At 42.2% G+C, this 22730-nt stretch overlaps 2 protein-coding genes across 16 annotated transcripts in view; one reads left to right on the forward strand and one right to left on the reverse strand.

Moving 5' to 3' along the window:
* GEMIN5 (gem nuclear organelle associated protein 5) overlaps positions 1-2026 on the forward strand; it is a 41509-nt gene extending 39483 nt beyond the window's left edge. For all 4 annotated transcript variants that reach the window (XM_027081448.1, XM_027081450.1, XM_027081451.1 and 1 more), the window contains exon 28: positions 538-2026. In XM_027081448.1, the coding sequence (XP_026937249.1) occupies positions 538-705 (168 nt within the window). In that variant the 3' untranslated portion in view covers positions 706-2026. The remainder of the gene's footprint in view (positions 1-537) is intronic.
* CNOT8 (CCR4-NOT transcription complex subunit 8) overlaps positions 1-22730 on the reverse strand; it is a 49893-nt gene that overhangs the window by 12135 nt on the left and 15028 nt on the right. For 4 of the 12 annotated variants that reach the window (XM_027081461.1, XM_027081460.1, XM_027081462.1 and 1 more), the window contains exons 1-6: positions 16504-16634; positions 11037-11221; positions 9661-9854; positions 7473-7634; positions 6598-6742; positions 5794-5904 (exon numbers count right to left, since the gene is read on the reverse strand). In XM_027081461.1, coding sequence (XP_026937262.1) covers positions 5794-5904; positions 6598-6742; positions 7473-7634; positions 9661-9854; positions 11037-11153 — 729 coding nt within the window. In that variant the 5' untranslated portion in view covers positions 11154-11221; positions 16504-16634. Of the gene's footprint in view, positions 1-2582; positions 4135-4604; positions 4892-5121; positions 5170-5793; positions 5905-6597; positions 6743-7472; positions 7635-9660; positions 9855-11036; positions 11222-16503; positions 16675-16815; positions 16919-22730 lie in introns of those variants that run through there. The other 8 variants (XM_027081456.1, XM_027081455.1, XR_003427693.1 and 5 more) reach the window with 7 other exon arrangements.

A 22730-nucleotide genomic window follows, 5' to 3' on the forward strand; every position in this document is an offset into this window, starting at 1 on the left:
AAAACATTACTTTTTATATTATCAGTTGACTACACCAAATTCTTTAATGTCATCTGAAATCTGTACACATTTGTATGTGCTTAAAAATTGAAGATCCAGTTGCCTTTGGTGAGCTAAAATGTTTTTTGTGGGAGTAGAATTATTGACACCACAGGCAATTTTATACCTTAGCCTTCAAAGAAATATAACAAATTTTCTAATGACGAGGTAAAGTAAAATTACAGTTGGTACCATGTATTTGGTTGCTTACAAATGGATAGGTATATTTGGATGTGGCCCTAGTAGTAACAGAAGCATCATGTTTTAAATTCATTTGAGTAGGGCTCTAGAAAAAGATTGTATCATTTGAGAGGGACATCTCAGTTTTGAGTATCATCTCTCCTTAGAGTAACTGATGAAGTCTTAGGAGAGAAATGGCTCAACCGTGCCAGAGAAGTGTCATGAGATAAGACTTGAGATACTCATGCCTCTGTGCAGGCGTCTGTGGCTTTTTTTTTTTGCAAATGCTTCCTTATTTATCCCCGTGTCATCTTTCAGACCTGGCCCTTCCCAGATGTGCTGGAGTGCTGCCTCATCCTGCTTCACATCGGGTCCCAATATTCTGGCTTCGTGACCCAGGAAATGCAGCAACAGGCGCAAGAGCTCCTTCAGAAATACGGCAGCACTAAAGTTTACAAACGACACTACCAGACCCTCTGCACGTGAACTTTCAAGGACCTCTAAGAAACTGTGCCAAATTCAAAACATCCAACACCTTTCACCTCTGCATTTACACCTCGCCAGACATTCACTTTGATCCCTGCATGTTTCTGCAGTGATCCAGATAATACAAATGAGAGTCAAGTTTCAATCAACTCTACACTTAAACACAATGAAATCTGACTTTGGACTCAATTGTGGTTTCCTACTGGAAGAAAGATCATGAAAAGCCAGCAGTAGTTACTCAGAACTAACACCTACAAAGTGATTGTTGATAATCTCTAAAGCCTTATGCAGGTTTCGTCCAAAGAGGAGAAACTATTTTAATCACCCAAAGTGTTACATTCTTAAACACAAGCTACCTTTATAAATGCTTTGCCTGATCATAAACATGTACACTCTTGTTTGAGGGTAGAGATTATGTCTTCCCTTTACTATTTTACCCCTAGCACTCACTAAAGAGTGTCTAGTATCTAATAGGCACATAATGGAAACTTTCAACTGAATAAGTTGGGAAACAGAAAGAATGCTCATCAATAGCTTAGACTTAAAGAACTCTAAACTGAGGTCATTGATACCAGCACTGGCTGACAACTAAGGCTTGTGATTGGTAGTTGACCTTACTGCGTTAGCAGAACACAGGAATTCAAGAACATCTGGCAGTACAATAGCACCCCCGTCAGCCACGATTTCACTTTCCACAGTTTGTTACCCCCAGTCAATAGCAGTCCAAAAATATTAAATGGGGAATTCCAGAAATAGACAACTTATCAGTTTTAAACTGTGGCCATTCTGAGTAGCATGATGAAATCTCACGGCGGTCCCACTCCGTCCTACCCAGCACATGACTCATCCCTTTGTCCAGCATACCCATGCTGTATATACTACCTGCCCATTAGTATAGGAAAACCACAAAGCATACATTACAGGGCTCAGTACTACCCATGGTTTCAGGCCTCTACTGTGGGTCTTGAAACATAACCCCCGCAGATAAGGGGAGACTACTGTATATGGAGGGGCTGAATTACACCCATAGTTTGTATTCTCTTGGTTACTCTTCAGGACCATCCCTTTCTGAGGATGACCACTAACACAGCCCTACATACACTCATATATATACACAAGGCAAAGTTCTTTACAGTTCTACTACACTTGCGCCCCTTTCTTTAGCACCACTTTAATAAGCTGTTTCTTATCTCTCCCATGCAATGAGCACACCCCCTACTCAACACTCAGTTCCTCAACCCTTCATCTCAACATTTCTCCTGACACGTCAGTAAGCCTGTTGTCAACTGTGGCAAAAATAAACACCTATTTTAAATCCAAATTTGTTAAGGATATATGTGGAGGGCTCAGTCACCAGCATGCTAAAGCACCTTGGTTGAGAACCACTGACCTATGCTGCTTTACCACAAATCTTACGATAAATATATCTCTTCCAGTATGTGAACATCCCAGGCAAAATCCTAGATCTGCTCCTGTACCTGACTTCTTACAACCCCACATTTTTGGGCCAACAGACAGGATTGGAAACAAAGTCCTGAACCAAGTTTAGGATATCAGACGTTCAATTTATCCAAAAGAAGTCCACTAATTAATAAGTGAATCTGCCGTATATAATGGAGTAGCACCAGGAAGTAGAATTAAAACTGATTTCCTAGTAAGGCCCAATAATCAGCGAGGCGTATGAAGTAAAGGGACAATTCCGCTTACACAGCTGCTCGTTAAAAGCTTCCTACAAAGTGAGACATTCTGTAATGCAAGCCAACTTGTGGAAAATGACGGCAAGAGACAGGGAACAGACAAGATGCTTCCATATCACTGACAGTGAACAACCGTCTTCTAAAGCCAGCAATTCAGAGCTTTGAAAGACCAAACCTTCATGCCAGTGGTTAAAAAGAAATCTTTATTTTACAAAATTAAAAACATAAATAATATTTACAAGCATCTTAAATACCAGCTTATAATACTTGACACTTTTGAATCATTTTAAATTGAGTTTTCCATAAGCTTTTAATATGCAAGACTATTCAACCACTTCAGTGAGTTACCAGTTTTCATTTCCACTATTCCAAAGGAGTTTTTGGTTTTTTGAAATTGTCCATACTGTAGTCATTCAAAAAAAAATACAGTGTACTTTTTAAATGACTAGTTTAAAAAAAAAAAAAAAATCACAGTCCTGAGCTTCCTACCCCAGTTGTGGGATATTACTCCAAGAGAACCCTATAAACCAAATTCCTTACTGTCCTGTTTACATGTAACCACTATAACTTTTTAAAGACTCACATTGCTGGTACTCACCATAATCCATCTACCTAACTTCTCAGTTTGCTGAAAAGGAAAGGCAGGGAAAACAGAGAAGAGAGGCAGGAGAATACAGATGGCCATCTGAAATCACATTACTGAAAATGTAACAGACTTATGATCCAAAAACCTGCTCTTAGTAGTTTCCTTCGGGATCAAATCCAAGGTATTTTATGAAATGAAAACTTAAAATGATTTCAAATGATGCACATGTGACAGCAAATCTCAGTGGCGCAATGGAACACAGACTTAAAGAAAGTGCTTAACTTAATACCCATTCTGGAGTTCCTTGTGAATAAAGGGTAGACAGATTCAGTAGAATTTTGTTTTTAAGGAAAGTTTTCATTATCTGGTCTTCGTATTTCAGCACTGAGTAATTCATTTCCACGGAATAATACATAAAGACCAACAAAGTGTGAGGAAAGCAAATGTCCTCGAGAAGGGTCAAAATAAACGAAAAGGAAGGAAAGGAAAGGGTAAACATCTATAACCCACTTCACAAGACCACCACTTGGTTCCACTTTCCCTTGAAGCCCTCAGCTCAGCTGAGAATCACAGCAAGAAGTCTTCATCCTCAGAGATTAGCAACAAATTTAAAAGAAAAAGAATGACACAGGTAGGAGTTATATACATTTTACTAGTTTGTTTCTGACTTGTCCTGGATTTTAGAAGGTGTCAAATGAGCCATGGATGCTGGTGGCAGGAGGCAACTGGAGAAGAGAGGCTTAGGGATGAGGAACAGGGAAGACGTGTTTACAAATTCAGAGCAAACTCCCTTCTTCCGGATCTAAAAGACATCTTTTGTCTTCAGCAAAACAAAAGTCTTTCTGTCAACGCAGATGGTAGGTACAGTTTGCTCAAAAGAAGCGTCTTCTCTTGGGGAGGAAGATAAGTATACACAGTCAGCACGTTAAGCACCACTCTGGGACCAGGCCCACCCTGCAGAGCCTCGCCGCCATCACTGCTGCATGTTGTTGATGATTGCCAGGATGCTCATCTTCTCCTGGGCAGAGTCCACATCCTCATTCTGCTTCTGGGCCACTCCCGTGCCTAGGCCATAGAGCCGCCCACAGTACTTGGCATCATCAATACTGTCCTCAAAAAACAACTGCAGAATAGGACAGAGAACCCCTGGTGAGAATCATGCCAAGAGTCATGCCAAGAATCAGGCCAAGCCGCAATACTACTACATCAACACCTCCCAGCTCTCTTAAAGCCTTGAAAACCTAGCCAACTAGAAACTAACTTCATAAAGAAAGGCTCCAGACCTTTCCTACACAGTCTTTTCATGCTCCTTTCTCTCTACATAGGCTCCCCTTTCTGAAGAGACTTCCACTTTCCATGAGTTTTTACTGCCAGGATCCCTGTGCTGCTGTTGCTGTTTAATACAACTGCCTCTATCTCCTCCCTTCTCTTTAACAGGTAGTGCAATGGTGAAGAGCTTGAGCTCTAGACTCAGACTGACTCACTGTGTGATCTTAGAAAAATCACTCCAACGCTCCTTAAGCCACGGTTTCCTATCCATAAAATGGGTAATATAATAATAGGTTGTTACGAGTGAGAAAATGGACAGGAAGCACATACACAGCAAGGTATCTCACCCTTTTGGGCACTACTAGGCAGGATAACTCTCTGCGGGGCATCGAGGAAGGTTGTCCAGTGTATTGTAGCACTGTAGGATGTTCAGCAGCATCCCTGGCTAGTAGCACACAACCCAGCTCCCACAGGTTATGACAGCCGAAAATGTCTCCAGACATTGCCAAAGGTGCCTCAGAGGGCAAAATTGGGAGCATGACGCTGCCAGCTTTGTTCTTCTTCCTCAAGAGTGCTTCGGCTATTTGGAGTCTTTTGTGGTTCCATACAAATTTGAGGATTATCTTTTCTATTCCTGTGAAAAATGCCACTGGAATTTTGATCAGGATTACATTCAATCTGTAGGCTACTTTGGGTAGTATGGACATTTTGACAATATTAATTCTTCCAATCCATGAGCCCAGAATATCTTTCCATTTATTTGTGTCTTCTTCAATTTCTTTCATCAATGTCTTAGAGTTTTCAGTATACAGGTCTTTCACCTCCTTGGTAAAATTTATTCCAAGGTTATTTTATTCTTTTTGATGCAATTGTAAATGGGATTGTTTCATAATTTCTCTTTCTGATAGTTCACTATTAGTGTATAGAAACAACATATTTTTTATATTAACCTTTTATCCTGCAATTTTACTGGATTCGTTTATTAGCTCTAACAGTTTTTTGGTGGAGTCTTTAGGGTTTTCTATATATGTCATCTGCAAACAGTGACAGTTTTCCTCCTTTCTGATTTGGATGCCTTGTATTTCTTTTTCTTGCCTAACTGCTCCAGCTAGGACTTCCAATAACATGTTGAATAAAAGTGGAGAGCGTGGGCATCCTTGTCTTGTTCCTGATCTTAGAGAAAAAGCTTTCAGCTTTTCACCACTGAATATGATGTTAGCTGTGGGACATTTGATAATTAATAGAACTTAGCATAAAATAAGTGGGTGGGTTCACAAATGTGTTCATATTTTAGAAATCAGAAGAAAAGCAAATAATTGCAAGGATGAGAGGTGCTAGGAACACCAAGTACACTTCCGAGTGACCTCCATTTCAGAATGCTTCTTTGCCTCCCAAAGCACATCTAATATACTGAACACACGCATAACAAACAAACCAAAAAAAAAAAAAAAACCCACTGCTTTCAAGGTGATCACCAACTTCCAAGAGAAACTATAAATTTTCAACAAACCTCAGCCCAAAAAACCTTTGCCTTACCTCTTTCATCCTGAAGAATGCCATTCCCGTTAGCAGTGAGTCTGAGCCTGCCTGGTGCTGCCTTCCAATTCTCTGCAAATCCAACTGATCAGCAACTTCCTGAAGACCTCCCTGGAGATGTAAGGAAAACAAATATATTACAGACCCGACTTCTCTACTGGAGTCAACTATGTCTATTCTTGAGTTTACTTCTTGTGGTGACAGGAAGTAGGAACAGGCCGTTTACTTAACAGGTCTTCCCCAGCAGTATCCCCTTTTTAGCCCTCCAAATGATACACTGTGTTATATTCCACTTTTCACTCCTTTCATTCTTTTCTGTATCGTTAGTTTTGTCAGACCTCCGCCCCTGAAAGTCCTCACTGCTGTAAAACAAGGTTGGGGAAATAGTAAATGCCAATCCAATTCTAGATGGCAAACCTCTTATATCAACAATTTATTAGAGGAGGGAGTTCTTAAATTGTTTAGAGCTAAGAACCCCTCTGAGTCTGGTACACTGTAGACCTCATTCCTAGCAAATCATACATATACCTCATGTCTCCAACTGTTTCACTAGGTTCGTGGGCCCTAAGTGAAGAATGCCTGCCTTAGGGTGACAGTAGCAGAAGGCTCCCTTCATGCCCAGGTTAAAGACAGTTACCACACAAATCCCTCTGCCAATCAACTCTATATATACCCTGTCTAGCACCATGCTGGCACCTAGCAGGTATTCAAGGACACATGCTGAACAAACTGCAATAAAGCAAAATGACAAGTCTGCGTTTTTGTCTTGTTGTCGTTACTACTATTAAGAAAAATATTGTGTACCTTAAGATTTTTGCAACTTTTCATCAGGTATTTCACATCATAAATGGATGGGAAGAAAAGGTTCAGAATGTGAAAGAATTCATGTTCCTCTTCTGGCAAACGAGAATCCGTAAGTAACTTAACCATGTAGCCAAAATCATAGCCACTACGAGGAGAGAATGAGGCAGTAAGGTGAAAGAGCAGGAGTTAACAGGCCCCAGCATTCAACTGCTTTATTTCTCAGAACTTACGATGCTACCTCATGTTAGGAACTTTCAGTTTTCCAAAGTAGTTTATCCTGTCCTCTGCACTTTCCACTAAATGACCACATAACAGATTAATATGGGAGATATATAAGAGAACCCAAGGGTTTATAAATGTGGGTTTTATTCATCAAAAATTCAAAAGTACTGAAAGGTATGGAGTCCCCTGGTGGGCTAGTGGTTAGGATTTGGCACTTTCACTGCTGTGGCCCACGCTGAATCCCTGTTTGGGGACTGAGATCCCACAAGCCAGGCAGGGCGACCAAAAGAAAAGAAAAGGTATTGAAAGGTAAAATAACTTCTCCTAAGGGGAATTTGGCTTTTGAGTACCAGGAAACTCCAGGCCAGCCATTTAAATGACAAGAAAAAGATGACCAAGTACTTCCATCCTTCCCACCCTCCATCTTTCCACTCGACATATGCCCACTGCAGCCACATGATACAGCCTAGTACTGTGTGAAAGAAACCAGTATGCGCTCCAAAGTGTTTTCTAAAAAACTGACATGTGAGCAACTGTTACCATTTCAACTTTATAACTGCTAGTGAGCAACAAAAGAGCGCCAAGACATAAGAATTCATAAGAATTCAATTCTTGCTTCCAAAGGAAGAGAGAAACACTCTCTTGAGACTGACCTGTGAAATGAAAGCCATTTGACATTGTCACAGAGAACCACCCCTGATGTCATAAGCAGCTCTGCAAAGTGCAAAGTGTCAATCCCTTCCTCTTCATGCTTCTGAAACTGCAGTCCTGAGTTAGCAAGGAGATCTATGGAATCCTGGGAGTACATGTCCTCTCTAAAAAGAGAAGGTGTTTACTTCTTAGCTGCTGGTAAGGTAACAGAAGTAGTGGGCAACAATATTACCATCACCTTATAAATTATAGAATAAGTATTCTTTTTTTTTTAATTAATTTTTTAATATTTTATTTATTTATTTTTGGCTATGTTGGGTCTTCACTGCTGCATGCAGGCTTTCTCTAGTTGTGGCGAATGGGGGATACTCTTCGTCGTGGTGCGTGGGCTTATTGCAGTGGCTTCTCGTTGTGGAGCACGGGTTCTAGGCACGGGGGCTTCAGTAGTTGCAGCAGGCGGGCTCTGCAGTTGTGGCTCGCAGGCTCTAGAGCACAGGCTCAGTAGTTGTGGCGCACGGGCTTAGTTGCTCCGCAGCATGTGGGATCTTCCTGCACCAGGGCTCAAACCCATGTCCCCTGCGTTGGCAAGCTGGATTCTCAACCTCTGTGCCACCAGGGAAGTCCCTAGAGTAAGTATTCTTGAAATACTTTCATAATTTAAGAATAAATCAATTCATTCCTTCCAGTATTCTAGCAAACACACAAAGTAATCTTACTTGTGACAGAAAGAAAAATGGGATTTTTGCCCCACAAAATAAGTATCTTAATTATGAAAGATCCATATTTTCTCATTATTTAATGAAAAGCAGGACTTCCCTGGTGGTGCAGTGGTTAAGAATGTGATCTTTTGTGTCTGGCTTCTTTCCCTTAGCATAATGTTTTCAAAACTCATCCATGTATAGCATATGTCAGTACTTTATCTCTCTGTACTGTGCAGTAACATTCCATGGCATGGATATACCACATAGAGCCATTCCTCAGATCACAGACATTTGGACAGTTTCCAATTTGGGGCCTTTATGAATAATGCTGCTATGAACACTCACATACAAGTTTTTACACGGGTGTATGTCTTCATTTCTCTTGGGTGGAATTGCTGGGTCATACGGTAACTCTATTTTTAACCTTTTGAGAAACTGCCTGTTTTCCAAAGAGGTTGCATCATTTTATATTCCCAATAGCAATGTATGAGAGTTCTAATTTCTCCACACCCTCACCAACATTTGTTATTATGTCTTTTTGATCACAGCCACCTAGTGGGTATGAAGTAGTATCTCATGGTTTTGGTTTGCATTTCCCTAATGACTAATGGTGGTGACCATCTTTTCATAAGCTTACTAGCCATTTCTAAATTTTCTTTGGAGAAATGTCTATTCAGATCTTGTGCCCATTTTATTTATTTATTTATTTATTTATTTATGGCTGTGTTGGGTCTTCGTTGCTACACACGGGCTTTTCTCTGTTTGCGGCAAGCAGGGGGTACTCTTCGTAGCAGTGTGCAGGCTTCTCACTGCAGTGGCTTCTCATTGCGGAGCACAGGCTCTAGGCAGGCGAGCTTCAGTAGTTGTGGCTTGCAGGCTCAGTAGCTGTGGCTCGCAGGCTCTAGGGCACAGGCTCAGTAGTTGTGGCGCACGGGCTTAGTTGCTCCATGGCACAGGAAATCTTCCCGGACCAGGGCTGAAGCCCGTGTTCCCTGCATTGGCAGGCAGATTCTTAACCACTGTGCCACCAGGAAAGTCCTTGTGCCCATTTTTTTTTTTTTTTTGCAGTACGTAGGCCTCTCACTGTTGTGGCCTCTCCCGTTGCGGAGCACAGGCTCCGGACGTGCAGGCTCAGCGGCCATGGCTCACGGGCCCAGCCGCTCCGCGGCATGTGGGATCTTCCTGAACCAGGTCACGAACCCGCGTCCCCTGCATCGGCAGGCGGACTTTCAACCACTGCACCACCAGGGAAGCCCCCTTGTGCCCATTTTTAATTAGGCTGTCTTTTTATTGTCGACTTGTAAGAGTTCTTTAAGAGGGACTTTACTTTTTGAGATTCTTTACTCCACCTTCTGCTTGACTACTCTCTCCAACCCCCTACTTGGGTTTGGTGAAAACAAAACTTAAAATTAATAAAATCAGTTAGAAATCAGTCTGTACAAATGTAGCAAATCTAAGAATAACATTGAGAAGTGTCTCAGACACTTACGTAAGGTTGAATTTGAAGTTGAACTGCCAAGTGTTGATTCCAGAAGGATATTCTCCCTTCTCATTCGTGAATGTAAGGCCCAGCTGGATAATTTTTAAAAGGTCAACATTGCACCGTAAAAGCTGATACTGGTAATCTATGGAACTACGAAATTCACCAATGGGTCGCACCACAACACCTGGAAATTCTGTGTCCTAGAAAAGGAAAAAATCTGTCATTGTAAGGTTTCACAAAACACTGAATGCTGGAAAAAAAAAAACAAAAAACACTGAATGCTGACTTGACCATTCATAAATAAAAATTTTACCTCAATTTATAAAAGTTACGTGAGAAGCCCCAAGCTCAGGCACAAAAATTCACCTTAAAATACTGATTTCATTGATGTATACAGAAGGAGCACTAGAAACATGAAGCTTTACACAACAACTTGGAGATCCTAAGCAGGATGTGAATAGAAGTAGTTGACTAACTCTAGGTCTATTAAGAACATTCTAGGTTCGGGAATTCCCTGGCGGTCCAATGGTTCGATCCCTGGTTGGGGAACTAAGATCCCACAAGCCACGCAGCACGCCCCCCACCCCGCCAAAAAAAAGAGAACATTCTAGGTTCATATACAGTTAATTAGGAACAGTCTAGGTTGAGAACAAAACACTATATAAATAAAAATGCAAATACAGGAAAGTGAAACAGCCATTCAACAAAAGTAATAGCCACGTTTGGCTTAAAGTAAAAAGCCTGGAACAAGATCAAAGAGAGTTCTGAATACCAGGCTAAAGACATAATTCTACACCCTCCACAGCAGGAGTTGCAAACTCCAGGCAGCTAACGTAACAGAGTAAAGTGTGCAGGGTATTAAAATGGTTATAAGTAATGGGGACTGGAGCAAACTAAAGGGTACATGCCACCCCTAAAAGAGGCTCTTGATATCACTATGATACGTGCCTCCCTCCAGCCACTCAGCGTCAGGCAGGAATGTAGACCCTATAATGCCAGATCTGTCCATTTCTTCCAGAGACACCAGAAATCTGGAGTTTAAGTAAGGTCTCTTGATTTTTAAATGTTGGCAACTACTTTTTAAAAACTGCTTTAACGCTGCCAGTCAAATTCACCATACCTGTGGAGCAGATGTGCCCTATGCACTGAGACAACTTCTGCTTAAAGACTTGCAGACAAAAGTAACATCATAAACACTAGATACTAGAGGTTACATCCTTTTCAGACACACAGGCTACCTTGATGTTTCATAAAAGCAATATAACCTTCCATCATGTTTAATTTACCATGGCTTTAGTATAATCATTTCTTTCAAAAATCTCCCATTAAATATTCCCTAAGTCCATACCAGAAGGTGAGTCAAACAGAGTAGAGCTCTTTACCATGGCAATATAACTGTAACTGAGCACGATTTCTCGGATCTTCCTCATCTCTTCTTCTAGATTGCTGGCCCAGACTTCACAGATGACCTGGCTGTTCTCCACAAGTGCCGCAGGCATCCTGAAGAAACTTGAAGTCGCTTTCAGCTGACTATGTTAGAGGGGACTATGTCAATGGTTGATCTGATCTACATTCAAAAACACATTTTGAAATCACATTAATTTACATACTGGCATTAAGACATTAACAAAGATATCAAAACAGTATTTTACCATCACTTCATCAGCTTAAGTTAAAACATTAGGACTATTATATTTATTCTCCATTTTATATGATGAGGGAACCTGCCTTTGTCAAAACAGACACAAACACACACACACACACACACACACTCACTCTCCCTCCCTCAGTTCTTTAACCTGAAGAAAATAAAATTACTTAAGAAACATGAAGAAACTTTTGCCCAAGCTACCCTTTAGCACAGAAATGAAACCATTGCCCTAAACCAGTTTTTGAGCCCTCTCCAGACTACCTAAAGACTAAAATAGTCCCCTGTTGACACAAATATGCCCTTACCATGACTTTCACATCACTTTGCACAGGGACCAAATCATGGAAACATTTCTAAAGGAATCACTTTAGCCAGTTTAAATGTACTGGGATCTCCAAAAGCCTGAAAGAATGTGGACCTGAACTCTCACACTGAAGTCCTAACACCATACGATGAATACGGACGTGGGACTTGCCCCTCCACTCCCCCAAAAAAGGAAATTCTTTTTCCCGACAATCCAAAAGTCAAATACAACTAGAGGCAAATAGATCATGAAGTGAGAGATGTAAGTTGTAAAAACCAATCCCAAGTTGAACAACCACAATGAAAATCAGAATTTATTAATGTCTACTTTTCAACATACAATATTATAAAGAAACTAAGTATCAATTCAACAATAAAAATAGAGAAGACAGCAGGTATAGATAATTCAACCAGAAGCAGAATGATTTACAGTGTATATTCTGGGAGGAAACTGGGGAGGCAACAGTATTCTACACGATAAAACTCAACATGGTTCAGCCTCAGAGTAATGCTGTTATTATAGCAATGATACGCTTAGTTATAAAAAGACAAAACGGAGCTTATCATAAGTGGATTTCCTTAAAACGCAAGCCCACGCACAGATCCTCAACACAATGTAAGAGTGGGCTCCAGCGCATATATTTAAGGAACAATTCCTAGAAAGAGTAAAACGAACCTTTGCTTTCTACTTTCAAGATAAGCAGATACAACAATAAGAATCTGGATCAAAACAAAATTGCCATTCTCAAGTGGCATCATTTCTCTGAGACACTTCTGAGAAAACAATCTATTGGTTTGTCACCAACCCTTGAAGATTTCATTTATTCAAGTTACTCTACGTTTTTACAGATGCTTCTCTGAAATTATAGTAGACTTACTGTAATTACTCTGAAACTTAAGTAGACTGTGGTAGCTTCCTAACAAATATGGGTGAACACTTCTTAAAGGCAGAATCCATTTCTTCTCATTTTTGTTCTATACACAATGGGCATGAATGAAAGGCATGCAGATGAAGAAATCAAGAACATCAGAAAATGGCAGAAGTTCAGACTGAGTGTGTAGTAAATTCCCCTATCTGACCATAATTAAGAAAATGTTGGGGGAATTCCCTGGCTGCCCAGTGGTTAGAACTCAGCTCTCTCACTGCAGGGGGCCACAGGTTCAATCCCTGGTCGAGGAACTAAGATCCCACAAGACACGCAGCAAGGCCAAAAAGACAAAAAAGAAAATGTTGGGGCTCAGAACTTTAGATTCTAAACCATGCTTAAGGTTTTCCCCTGCAAAAGGGCATAAAACCATTTCTATGCCCATTAATGTTAAATCAGTACCACTTCGCTTCCTTATTTCCCTAACTGAAACAATGCACTCCCTTTTTGGTGTCACTTTAAACACAACCATAAACTACTTTAGGGGAAGTGGGTATCACTAATTGAAACATCTCCATAAAAGCAAAAGCAACTAAAGGGACTCAAGCAAAAATGTCTCTGGCCTCCAAGCAGCAAAGAGCAGACTTAAAAAGAGGGCAATTAGATATTTACATTCAACCCTTAGAACAAGGCTCCCCAGCTAAGAAGCTCTTAAGGTTTTATCAGAAGAACTCAGGAAACAATATGAAGAGGCTCCCTCTCGTCAAATAAAATATGATATGAACATCATTATGGATAATTACTACGATGCATCACTTTTCAGATACAGATTTAAATCCAGGAGTTCATAATGAACTAAGAAAATAAATTTACTTGGCCACCATTGGAGAATGCTAATGAATGGACTTATTTTTAAAAATATGTATCTTGTCTTTCCTATATAAACTGTAACCCCAAGTAACCAAATAGTTGAAGGAAAGTTTCTCTTTATAAAAGTTGTATAAATAAAAATAAATAAGGAATGACAGACTATCACCGTTTTGTAACCCCTAATGAACTTAGAGATCTGGGCAATAATCATAATGGCATTTATACGGAATTTCCAGAAAAGGCAACTCTATAAAGGCAGAAAAGACTACATGGTGGGATGGGACTGAGAGTTATATAAATGGGAATGAGGTATCATACCTCATGAGGTGACCAGAAATGTTCCCAAACTCCATTTAAATGATTATTGCACAACTCAGTAAATTTACTAAAAATCACTGAGTTTTACATGAAAATCGGTGAGTTTTATAGTATGTAAACTATATCTCAATAAAGTTGTTAAAATAATCACTAGAGCTGTAATCATCACAAAAAGAGACCACCCGGTATTATGTGCCTCAAAACAACACATCACCACTATGAAACAGTCTTGACCAAAAAAAAATCTAACTTGAATCTGACCAAGCCTCTAGATTTAACTACCAAAGTACAGAAAATACAGACAGAGAAACATATTAAATGACACCAGAGAAATGCAATCAGCAAAATCCAGAAACTTCTATACAAAACTAGAGAACCCAGCTTCTTCAACAAATAAATTACAAGAAATAAAAGTAAAAGACTCTCAGGAGATCTATCAGTCAATCAAAACATACAGACCTAAATTAAACCCTGCTCTAAACAAGTGATAGGAAAAAAAAATTATAACATTTTTGAGACAAGCAGGGTTTTGTTTATTTTGCTTTTTTTTTCTTTCTGGTGTTATACTGTGGTTATGGTTTTTTTTAAAAAAAGAGTCTTACCTTTTATAGATAATGAAAAAGAGTTATAAGTGATACAATATGAAATGTGGGGTTTACTTCAAAATAACAGTGAAGAAAACTCTCAATAACTTTGTACAGTACTATCTTTCTCTACATTTTACAGATAAGAAAACTGAAATGCAGAGACAATTTTAAAAGGTAGTGTCCATGGCTTCCATTTCCAAGAAAATTATTTTTTACAATATAGGGGTTGGGGATTAAGAGGTACAAACCATTATGTAAAAAATAAGCTACAAGGATATACTGTGCAACACAGGGAATATAGCCAATATTTTATAGTAACTGTAAATAGAGTATAACGTTTAAAAATTGTGAATCACTATGTTGTACATCTGTAACTTATATAACACTGTACATCAACTATAATTTAAAATTTTTTTTGGATTATTTTTAAAAGCTAACCATTGTATACATATTTGACAAACAAGGAAGTCAAAACCAGACCAGTGGCAAAACATTTAAGATATTCTTCCACCAAACCCTTACCTAGGAAAACTTGCAAGCCCCAAATGTAGTGCCACACAAACAATGAAAAGGAATCACATTGCACACATTTAACTTAGCATAAATTACTGGATATGCTAGCCAAAAAAGAAATAATAATAAAATAATACTAGCAATTCTGCCTGCCACTTTCCACTCAGTGAGCACATGCTCCAGTATGAGCCTAAAATGGGGATCACAAACATACCATTCCCCTTGGTTATTAGTCTTCCTCCTTCTAAGCCTCTCAGAGCCAGCACTGCACAGTGCACCTCACAGTGCAGAATGACTCTATGCCATTCACTTATGTTTATTTGTGCAACATGGCCCCTAAAGGTAAACCTAATTACTCTACCTGGGTTACAACCAAAGAAATAGTAACAAGTTTCAAAACAGAAGGAAAAATGACTGTGCTGGATTTACTGAGAAACACTATGGCCACCTCCCACTCCACACCTTCCTAAGGAATTGTTAAGGATAATTTTGGTTGCATGCACTGCTTGCCTTGCAGGCTGACTTGAAAACTTGACTGCCACATGAGCTACTCTACATGAAAGCAAAATACAAGCCCTGATACCTGCTGTTTCCCAGTACTACACCGTATAAGAAGGTCACCCAGGAGTTACTGAGGTCTCTGCCCTGCGCTCATCTGTAAAACAAACTGTGCAGTTCGCCCCCCAATGATCTATAGTGTAAACTTCTCCAAAATAAAGCTGCTTACTAACCCAGGAAAGCTCTGAAGAGCAAGTAAATGATAAAGGCAACCGAAAGCTTTCTCTGCAAGCAATCCAGAGTGCCAGACCTTGCTGGAGAAAAGCATGTTTTGGTTTTTCTGATTGTGTTTTGTTTAAGGCTAAGAGTGCAAGGAAACAATAAACATCACTTCCCCATTCTAGACGACCGGACAAAGGCTTTGCCGCGCATGGGTATGATGGAAAAGGAAGTAGCAGCACTTCAGAAGAAATGGCAGCCGCTTGCAAGAGGGTTCTTTCTATCCACGGCCGCGGGGGCCGCAGTCCTCCATCCCCGCCAAACACAGTATCCCACGACACCACCCTCGACCGAACCGCAGTTCAACCAGATCTTCAAACCACCCATGGGGCCCAGGCCTGTGAGCTGGCTCCTCCAGAGCCAAGAGCTCGGGTTCATAAAGCCACCGAATAGCAAGGAAAAGTTGCGGGGACGCAAGAACCAAGAAAGGGAAAAGCCCGCAAGGTTCCAAAGTCAGGTCCTCTGACTCACACCGTCTCTCGTCATCCTTCTCTTCCTGTTCAGGATCACTCTCCCTCTTCAAAACACCCTCATCCCTCTCCTCCTCCTAACTCCTTTTTTTTGTAAAACGAAGGTATTTAAATTGCATGCCTTAAGGACAGAGAGACCTAAGTTCGAAGCCAGGACACGGACGAACTGTGTGGCTTTGCATAAGTTACTTAACCTCTCTCGTGCCTCAGTTTTCCCTTCTTGTAAAATGGGTCGTCTAATGGTGGTGCACACCTCGGAGGGCTGCTGTAGGGGGTAACAGAATGAAGCATATAAGGTGCTGGCACATATCACTAGAATATTAATATCGTGTGGTAGTGGTGGTTATTATGACTACTATTCGACGGACCTCTTTCTCTTTTCACACACCCTGTCCCTCTCGCACGCTCCCACTCCCCTTCCTCCCGCAGGCCCCCGATGGCCTCCCACACTCTCTCATCTCACGCTCCTCTCTGATAAGCGGGAGCCCGCTTACCCTGACCGGCAGGGCCCGCGAAGCGCGGGCAGACGGGCTGGCGGACAGACTACCCGAGAGCTGCGTGACCCGGTGCTCTCCGCCCGCTGCCCCGGATCGGCTACTGGAACCGAGCGGCTCAGTGAGATGAGCGCCCTCATGCCCAGAGCGACCCTACGCACGGCCCTCCAAACAACCTGGCCGCACCGCTCTACCCGCCCGATCCTCCCGACTCGCCTGCTCCCTTCCCGTCGCTCCAGGAGGGCGCGCGCCTGACGCTGCCTGCCCCTCCCCTTCTGCGCGCCCCGGCGACTCCGTGCGTGTTCGCCCAACCTGTGAGCTCGCGGGAGCGGCGCGCAGGCACAAAACCAAGAGGGCGCCGCGAAAACGGCGGGGCGGGGCGACCTCAGACGACGCAAGTGAAATACGGCCCCCTACGGCCTTCGCCGGGTTAGTTTCGCTGGTTCAATTCACCAGGATCACTACTCCATTTCGCTTCTACTTCTGTGCGCTCACAGGGGGCGTGGTCTAGAACTAGCCCCCCCCGTGGTGGGCGTGGCCTATCTGAGCCCGAGGAGAGGGCGTGGCCCGCCTGACCAAATCCTCCAAATTGCAACCTCCCCGTCTACCTTCTTTGAAGGGCCATTAAAATCGGCGGAAGCTGAGTTGGGAGGAGGTTCGCTAGGGGAGATCCTGACCGCTTCCTTCTGTACTAATGCGGCCCCCTGGACCTTCACTTACAAAACCTCTACCATACGGCTTCCTTTCTGGCAAACACTGGGTTGGGGGTGGGGCAGCACCCCGAAACCGAGTCTGGGTGACGTCAGCCAAGGCCCGCCTCCCCCCTCCGAGCCTCGGGGAGCTGAGCGAGCAGCGTTACCATAGCAACCGGCCCGCTAGGGTCAGCTCGAGTTACAAAAAAGATGCAGCCTGGGTTGGGGAGACGCAGGAGGAGCGCTGGCGCCCTCCCGCTTCCCGAGAAGGTCCGAGACCCGGCGGACGCTAAGCGAGCTCGCCAGATCTTCATTGAGAGACCAGTGGGGTCCAGGCCTATATTAGAAGGTTCCTTCAAAGCTCCCACCCGCCCTCCTATTCTCTGTGAATCCTGTTTGGAAAGAGAGCTCTTCGCCAACGCCTGTCCTTAGCAGCGTTTGTTCTCCAGTGGTGGGAGAGAAGACAAAGCACTGACCTCCCGCACACAGCTATCAGTTCCGGGCCGCCCTCCTAGTCAGTCGCGCAAGACCTCCACCCTGTCCCTAAGAGAAGGTGCGGACTCCCCAGAGCATGGCTGTGGTCATACTCCTTGATGCCTTCCCTCGAAAGGGGCTGCTAAGTGGATAGCAAATTCACCCCCAAGTCCCTGCACCTTCCTACTTTTAACCATTTCCCCCTAAAGAGGCTCTGCAAAATCCTACCTCCGTTTCCGAGACTGGAGGCAGGGCAAGTCTTCAGCGGCAAATTCCAACCTGGATTCCCAAAAGCTAGTCTCCAGGGACGTGAACCACCCCCACCCCACCCTCCACTGCCATCAAATGCACTTTCTGAACACTCCTCCCCTTCTCCCCTTCACATGAGTGTCTGTCTCCTTATCTGCAACATACGGATATGACTATATCAGCGGATGTTTGCGTTAATAAATGGAAAAACCACCCCACACTGTAGAAGATATATAAGTGTATTCAATAGATAATTGTTTCTGGCCTGTCTCAGTTTGTTATCCCCGAGATATTCAGTGTTTGTTAGCTCTGCTGCAGACTTAGCACCCTTGTCATTCTGTTCAGCAATACTGTGATGGAGAAAGCAGGTAAGCCGCTCTCTTCCCCCTGTCCTGTGAGTTTCTAATATTCTGTAATCCACTCTGAAATTACATTCAGGAGAGCGTAGGCCTATCAGCAGCTAGTCGCATGAAGAGCAGCCTGTTTTTTCCTGCAGCACTGGGCCTGGTGTGCACCGAAACAATCAAGCAGGAAACGTACCCCATATCCTTCCCCCTAATGCACCCTCACCCAGAACTGATGGTTCATTTCTCAGGTCACTGAAGACAAGGGTAACACAAACACAATGATGGCTTGTGTTTCCAGAGACCTTGGAGTGTCTGTTGCAAACAATGGATTTTATGCTGCTCTTATTGCAAAATTAGAACAATTGTGTAAATCACTGATTCCTGATGGGAGGGAGGCCCCAAACAAATAAGAGGGTAGTTGGAGTAGAATATATTCATTAATACATCACATTCGAAAAAAAAATATTGCTTGTGAACTACAAACTATAGAAAGTAAGGCTTAAACATCATCTCAGCTGGGAGAGTACAGGTTTTAAAAAACTGAGGAAAACATTGGTTGTAAAACGGGTCTCCGTAAGAACCAGACAGGGTGATTTCCTTAGCCAGCCAAGCCTTTCCGTTATTACCAATTCTAAATAAACCTAACAAGATGAATTTCTTAAACTGGAATACGTACAGGAAGATAAAATCTAAAATACATATTTGGGTTTGAAATATTTTGAAAATGGAGAAAAAGGTAAATGCCTCTAGGCATATAGTACTGCTATATGAGCCCAAATCTCAAAAACCTTTATAGAGTGCTGACACACCTAGATGCCTGTCAGCTGATTAATTCCATTCCATTACAGTACCCACTGCCCCAAGCTTAGACAAGGTCTGTCACTTGGTATGATGTTTTTTAATCAGATTATATATATATATATATATATATATATCTTTACATTCAACTGAAGATGCATCCAGCTGTCTGGTTTCCTTGGTATAGTTGGATAAATTTCCTGCTTTTGAAGTGTGTTGTCCCTGCTTTTCCTACATAATAGAAAAACCTTCTGACTCTTGACAATTATCAGCAGAGCATCAAACTTCCCCTAAATGTAAAGCAAAGATCATGTTTCATGACTAAGCATTTGAGTATTATTTTGATCTTTTTATTACAGCCTGAAAAACCTTCTGATCTCTGATTAGATCAGAGATCAGAGTTCATTTTTTAAAATCCAGAAATAGGTATCATTTTATTTGTATCTCATTTGATTTTCCTTCTCCCTTGGAGTCTACTAAACTAACAACATTTCAAAATCTACCAATAGTAATCATAAGACTTATTTCCACAGCTGAGAGGGTCCATCAAAGTGTCCTAATACAGTCCCCTAATTTCACAATAATTAAATAATTTTAGGTTACCCAGCTCCCAAAGATAGGACCAGGATTTGAGTCTTCTGATTTCCCGTCCAGTATGGCATTGGGTGTTCATCCAATCAGTTGTGTTTATGGTCCATTTGCTATGGGCAGGGCTGCATTTTGGCACTGGAGGATGCACTAGTGAATGAAACTGATATGGTTCCTGACCTGGTGGAGCTTAACATTTGGTGACAGGGACTGACAATAAAACAAGTAAGCAAGCATTCAAGTAAGAAATAAAAGGATAATGAAAATTTTGATAGCCGTCATGAAGGAGACTAATGAGGTAAAAGTCATGGAGAATAACTGGATTGGGGGACGATATAGGCAATTACTTAAGACCTCTCTGAGAAGGTGGCATTTGGGCAGAGATAAGAAGGACAAAACGAGAGAGAAAGAGAGAGAGAGAGAGAGAGAGAGAGAGAGAGAGAGGGAGGGAGAGAGAGGCATGAGCAGTTGGAAGCAGTAAAAGGATTAGAAATGAGTTTTCTGTGTTAGAGGTAGTGAAAGGCCAGGGCAGCCGCCAAGAGGTGGAGCAAAGGCAGAGTGGCTCCACAGGAAAGCAGAGGCCCAGTGAGCCTAAAGCCTGGGAGGCTTTAAACTGCACTCTGTTCAAAGTGCATCAGGAAACCCAGAAGGATTTTACTTACAGGAATGACCTGATCCAATCTATGTTTGTTTTTTGTTTTGTTTTTTGGGTTTTTTGGGCCACACGGCATGTGGGATCTTAATACCCCGACCAGGGATTGAACCCATCCGTGGCCCCTGCACTGGAAGCGCTGAGTCTTAACCACTGGACTGCCAGGGAAGTCCCCCGATCTATGTTTTTAAAGATTACCTTAAAAAAAAAATAAATAGGGACTTCCCCGGTGGCACAGTGGTTGAGAATCTGCCTGCCAGTGCAGGGGACACAGGCTCAATCCCTGGTCCAGAAAGATCCCACGTGCCGTGGAGCAACTAAGCCTGTGCATCACAACTACTGAACCCATGTGCCACAACTAGTGAAGCCCACTCACCTAGAGCCCGAGCTCTGCAACAAAAGAAGCCACCGCAACGAGAAGCCCGCGCACCACAGCAAAGAGTAGCACCCCCGCTCGCCACAACTAGAGAAAGCCCGCGCACAGCAACGAAGACCCAACACAGGCAAAAATTAAATAAATAAATAAATAAATAAACGATTACCTTGACTCTCAGGGTCAGAGAATGGAGTAAAGGCAGAGACATCTTAATTTTTTTTATTTGAATTACAGTAAATTTGATAAGAAAAGAAAGCTAGCTTCCCCCAGGCATGATAAATACGTCGCCTATGGAAATATTTGATGACAACTTAGGTAATTTTACTAGGTGGGTCTGACTAAGAGTTACTTGCCACTACTTTCGATTTTTGTTACTGTGAAACTCATCAAAGCTGCTAACTGAATATTCAGTACTTTATAAAGAAGAAAGTTGACCTCTGTCTGTACAGAGCAAGGCAAACAGAAATACAAGCCAATGGAAAGAGAGCACATCAATTTGGCTAAGAGTAAAACTTTTACTCTGGGACTCTCTGGTCACTTCTAAAGCTCTCTTCTCTAGCTGTCCCTTCCTCTCCCTGTTCGTGAATGTAACAAACCCATCTCTGGTGTTACAGCCAGATCTCAAAATCCCCTGTGAGGTTTTTTTTTTTTTTTCTTAATGTGACCAGTGTTGAGAATCTTGTTTTGAACTTCTGTAACATTCTGTCATTTTCTAGGAGCAATGGGATCCAAAGGCTTCAGAATATCTCTGAAGTTTCTAACCAGATGTGTTTGTTTGTGGGATAAGGGATATATTCCAGAAAAACTGGTAAACACAGTTATAAGTCTCAACTCCATTAGAAATAGAATGGGCCTCAGAGATCCTCTAATCCAACTGGCTCATTTGACAGATGAAGAAACTGAGACTCAGAGAGGCCGAGGTCACAAAGCTGGTCAGTGGCAGTGCTCAGTTTGAACCCAGATCTACCTTCTTCCAGGATCTCAGGGTCTCTCCTCCTTTAAAGGAGATCAGCTAAGGGAGGGGCCATCTTACACAACCTTGAAATAACAGGAAAGCTAAGCAAGTCCTCAAAATTAGAATGGAGAGAAAACCCAGAGGACCGGAGAGATATTCTCGTTTGTGCAAGCTCTACTGAGAACCTACTATGTGTGAGAGTTATTAGAGCCATGAAGATACATAAAGCTTCTATTTGACCTGATTACAGAAAAAATTACCTGCTACTCTAGGGAGTGTTGAACACATAAGCTAAGAAAGTTCAGAAAGAAAAGAACAAGTGATTTCCCTCGTGGTGCAGTGGTTAAGAATCCGCCTGCCAATGCAGGGTACATGGGTTTGAGCCCTGATCCGGGAAGATCCCACATGCCACAGAGCAATTAAGTCCGTGTGCCACAACTACTGAGCCTGCGCTCTAGAGCCTAGGAGCCACAACTACTGAGCTCACGTGCCACAACTACTGAAGCCCGCACGCCTAGGGCCCGTGCTCCACAACAAGAGAAGCCACCGCGATGAGAAGCCTGTGCACCACAGCGAAGAGTAGCCCCCGCTCACCGCAACTAGAGAAAGCCCACGTGCAGCAACGAAGACCCAACACAGCGAAAAGTAAAATAAATAAATTTATATATAAAAAAAAAAAGAACCAGAGGCAGAGTAGTGGTCAAGACAAGGAAGGAAATTCTGGGTGGGAGGATTAGTATAAGCAATTACTTGGAGGTAGGCATGACAGAAAATAGAAAAAATTTTTCTGTACGTAGCAATCAATAAATATTTGCACATGACAGTGACGCTTAGAGCATAGGAAAATAGGAAGTAGTGAGGAATAATGTTATATGAGAGGAGCTAGATTAAGGCGGGCCTTGGAAGTGAGGTAGCAAAGGTTTGATCAGGGCACGAGGCAGACTTGGGTGGCCAGGAACATATACATTATGCAAATATCTGGAATATTGAAAAAAATATCGGTACCTCTAAAAGGAGAGATGATGAAAAACAGGAACAAGTTGTACAAAATAAAATTTGTAACAAACATTGAATGTTTACTGAGCTTTGTGCTGTG

The sequence above is a fragment of the Aethalodelphis obliquidens genome, unplaced genomic scaffold (genome assembly GCF_003676395.1).
Source record: "Aethalodelphis obliquidens isolate GAN/ISIS:26980383/991018 unplaced genomic scaffold, ASM367639v1 scaffold45, whole genome shotgun sequence".
Lineage (NCBI taxonomy): Eukaryota > Metazoa > Chordata > Mammalia > Artiodactyla > Delphinidae > Aethalodelphis > Aethalodelphis obliquidens.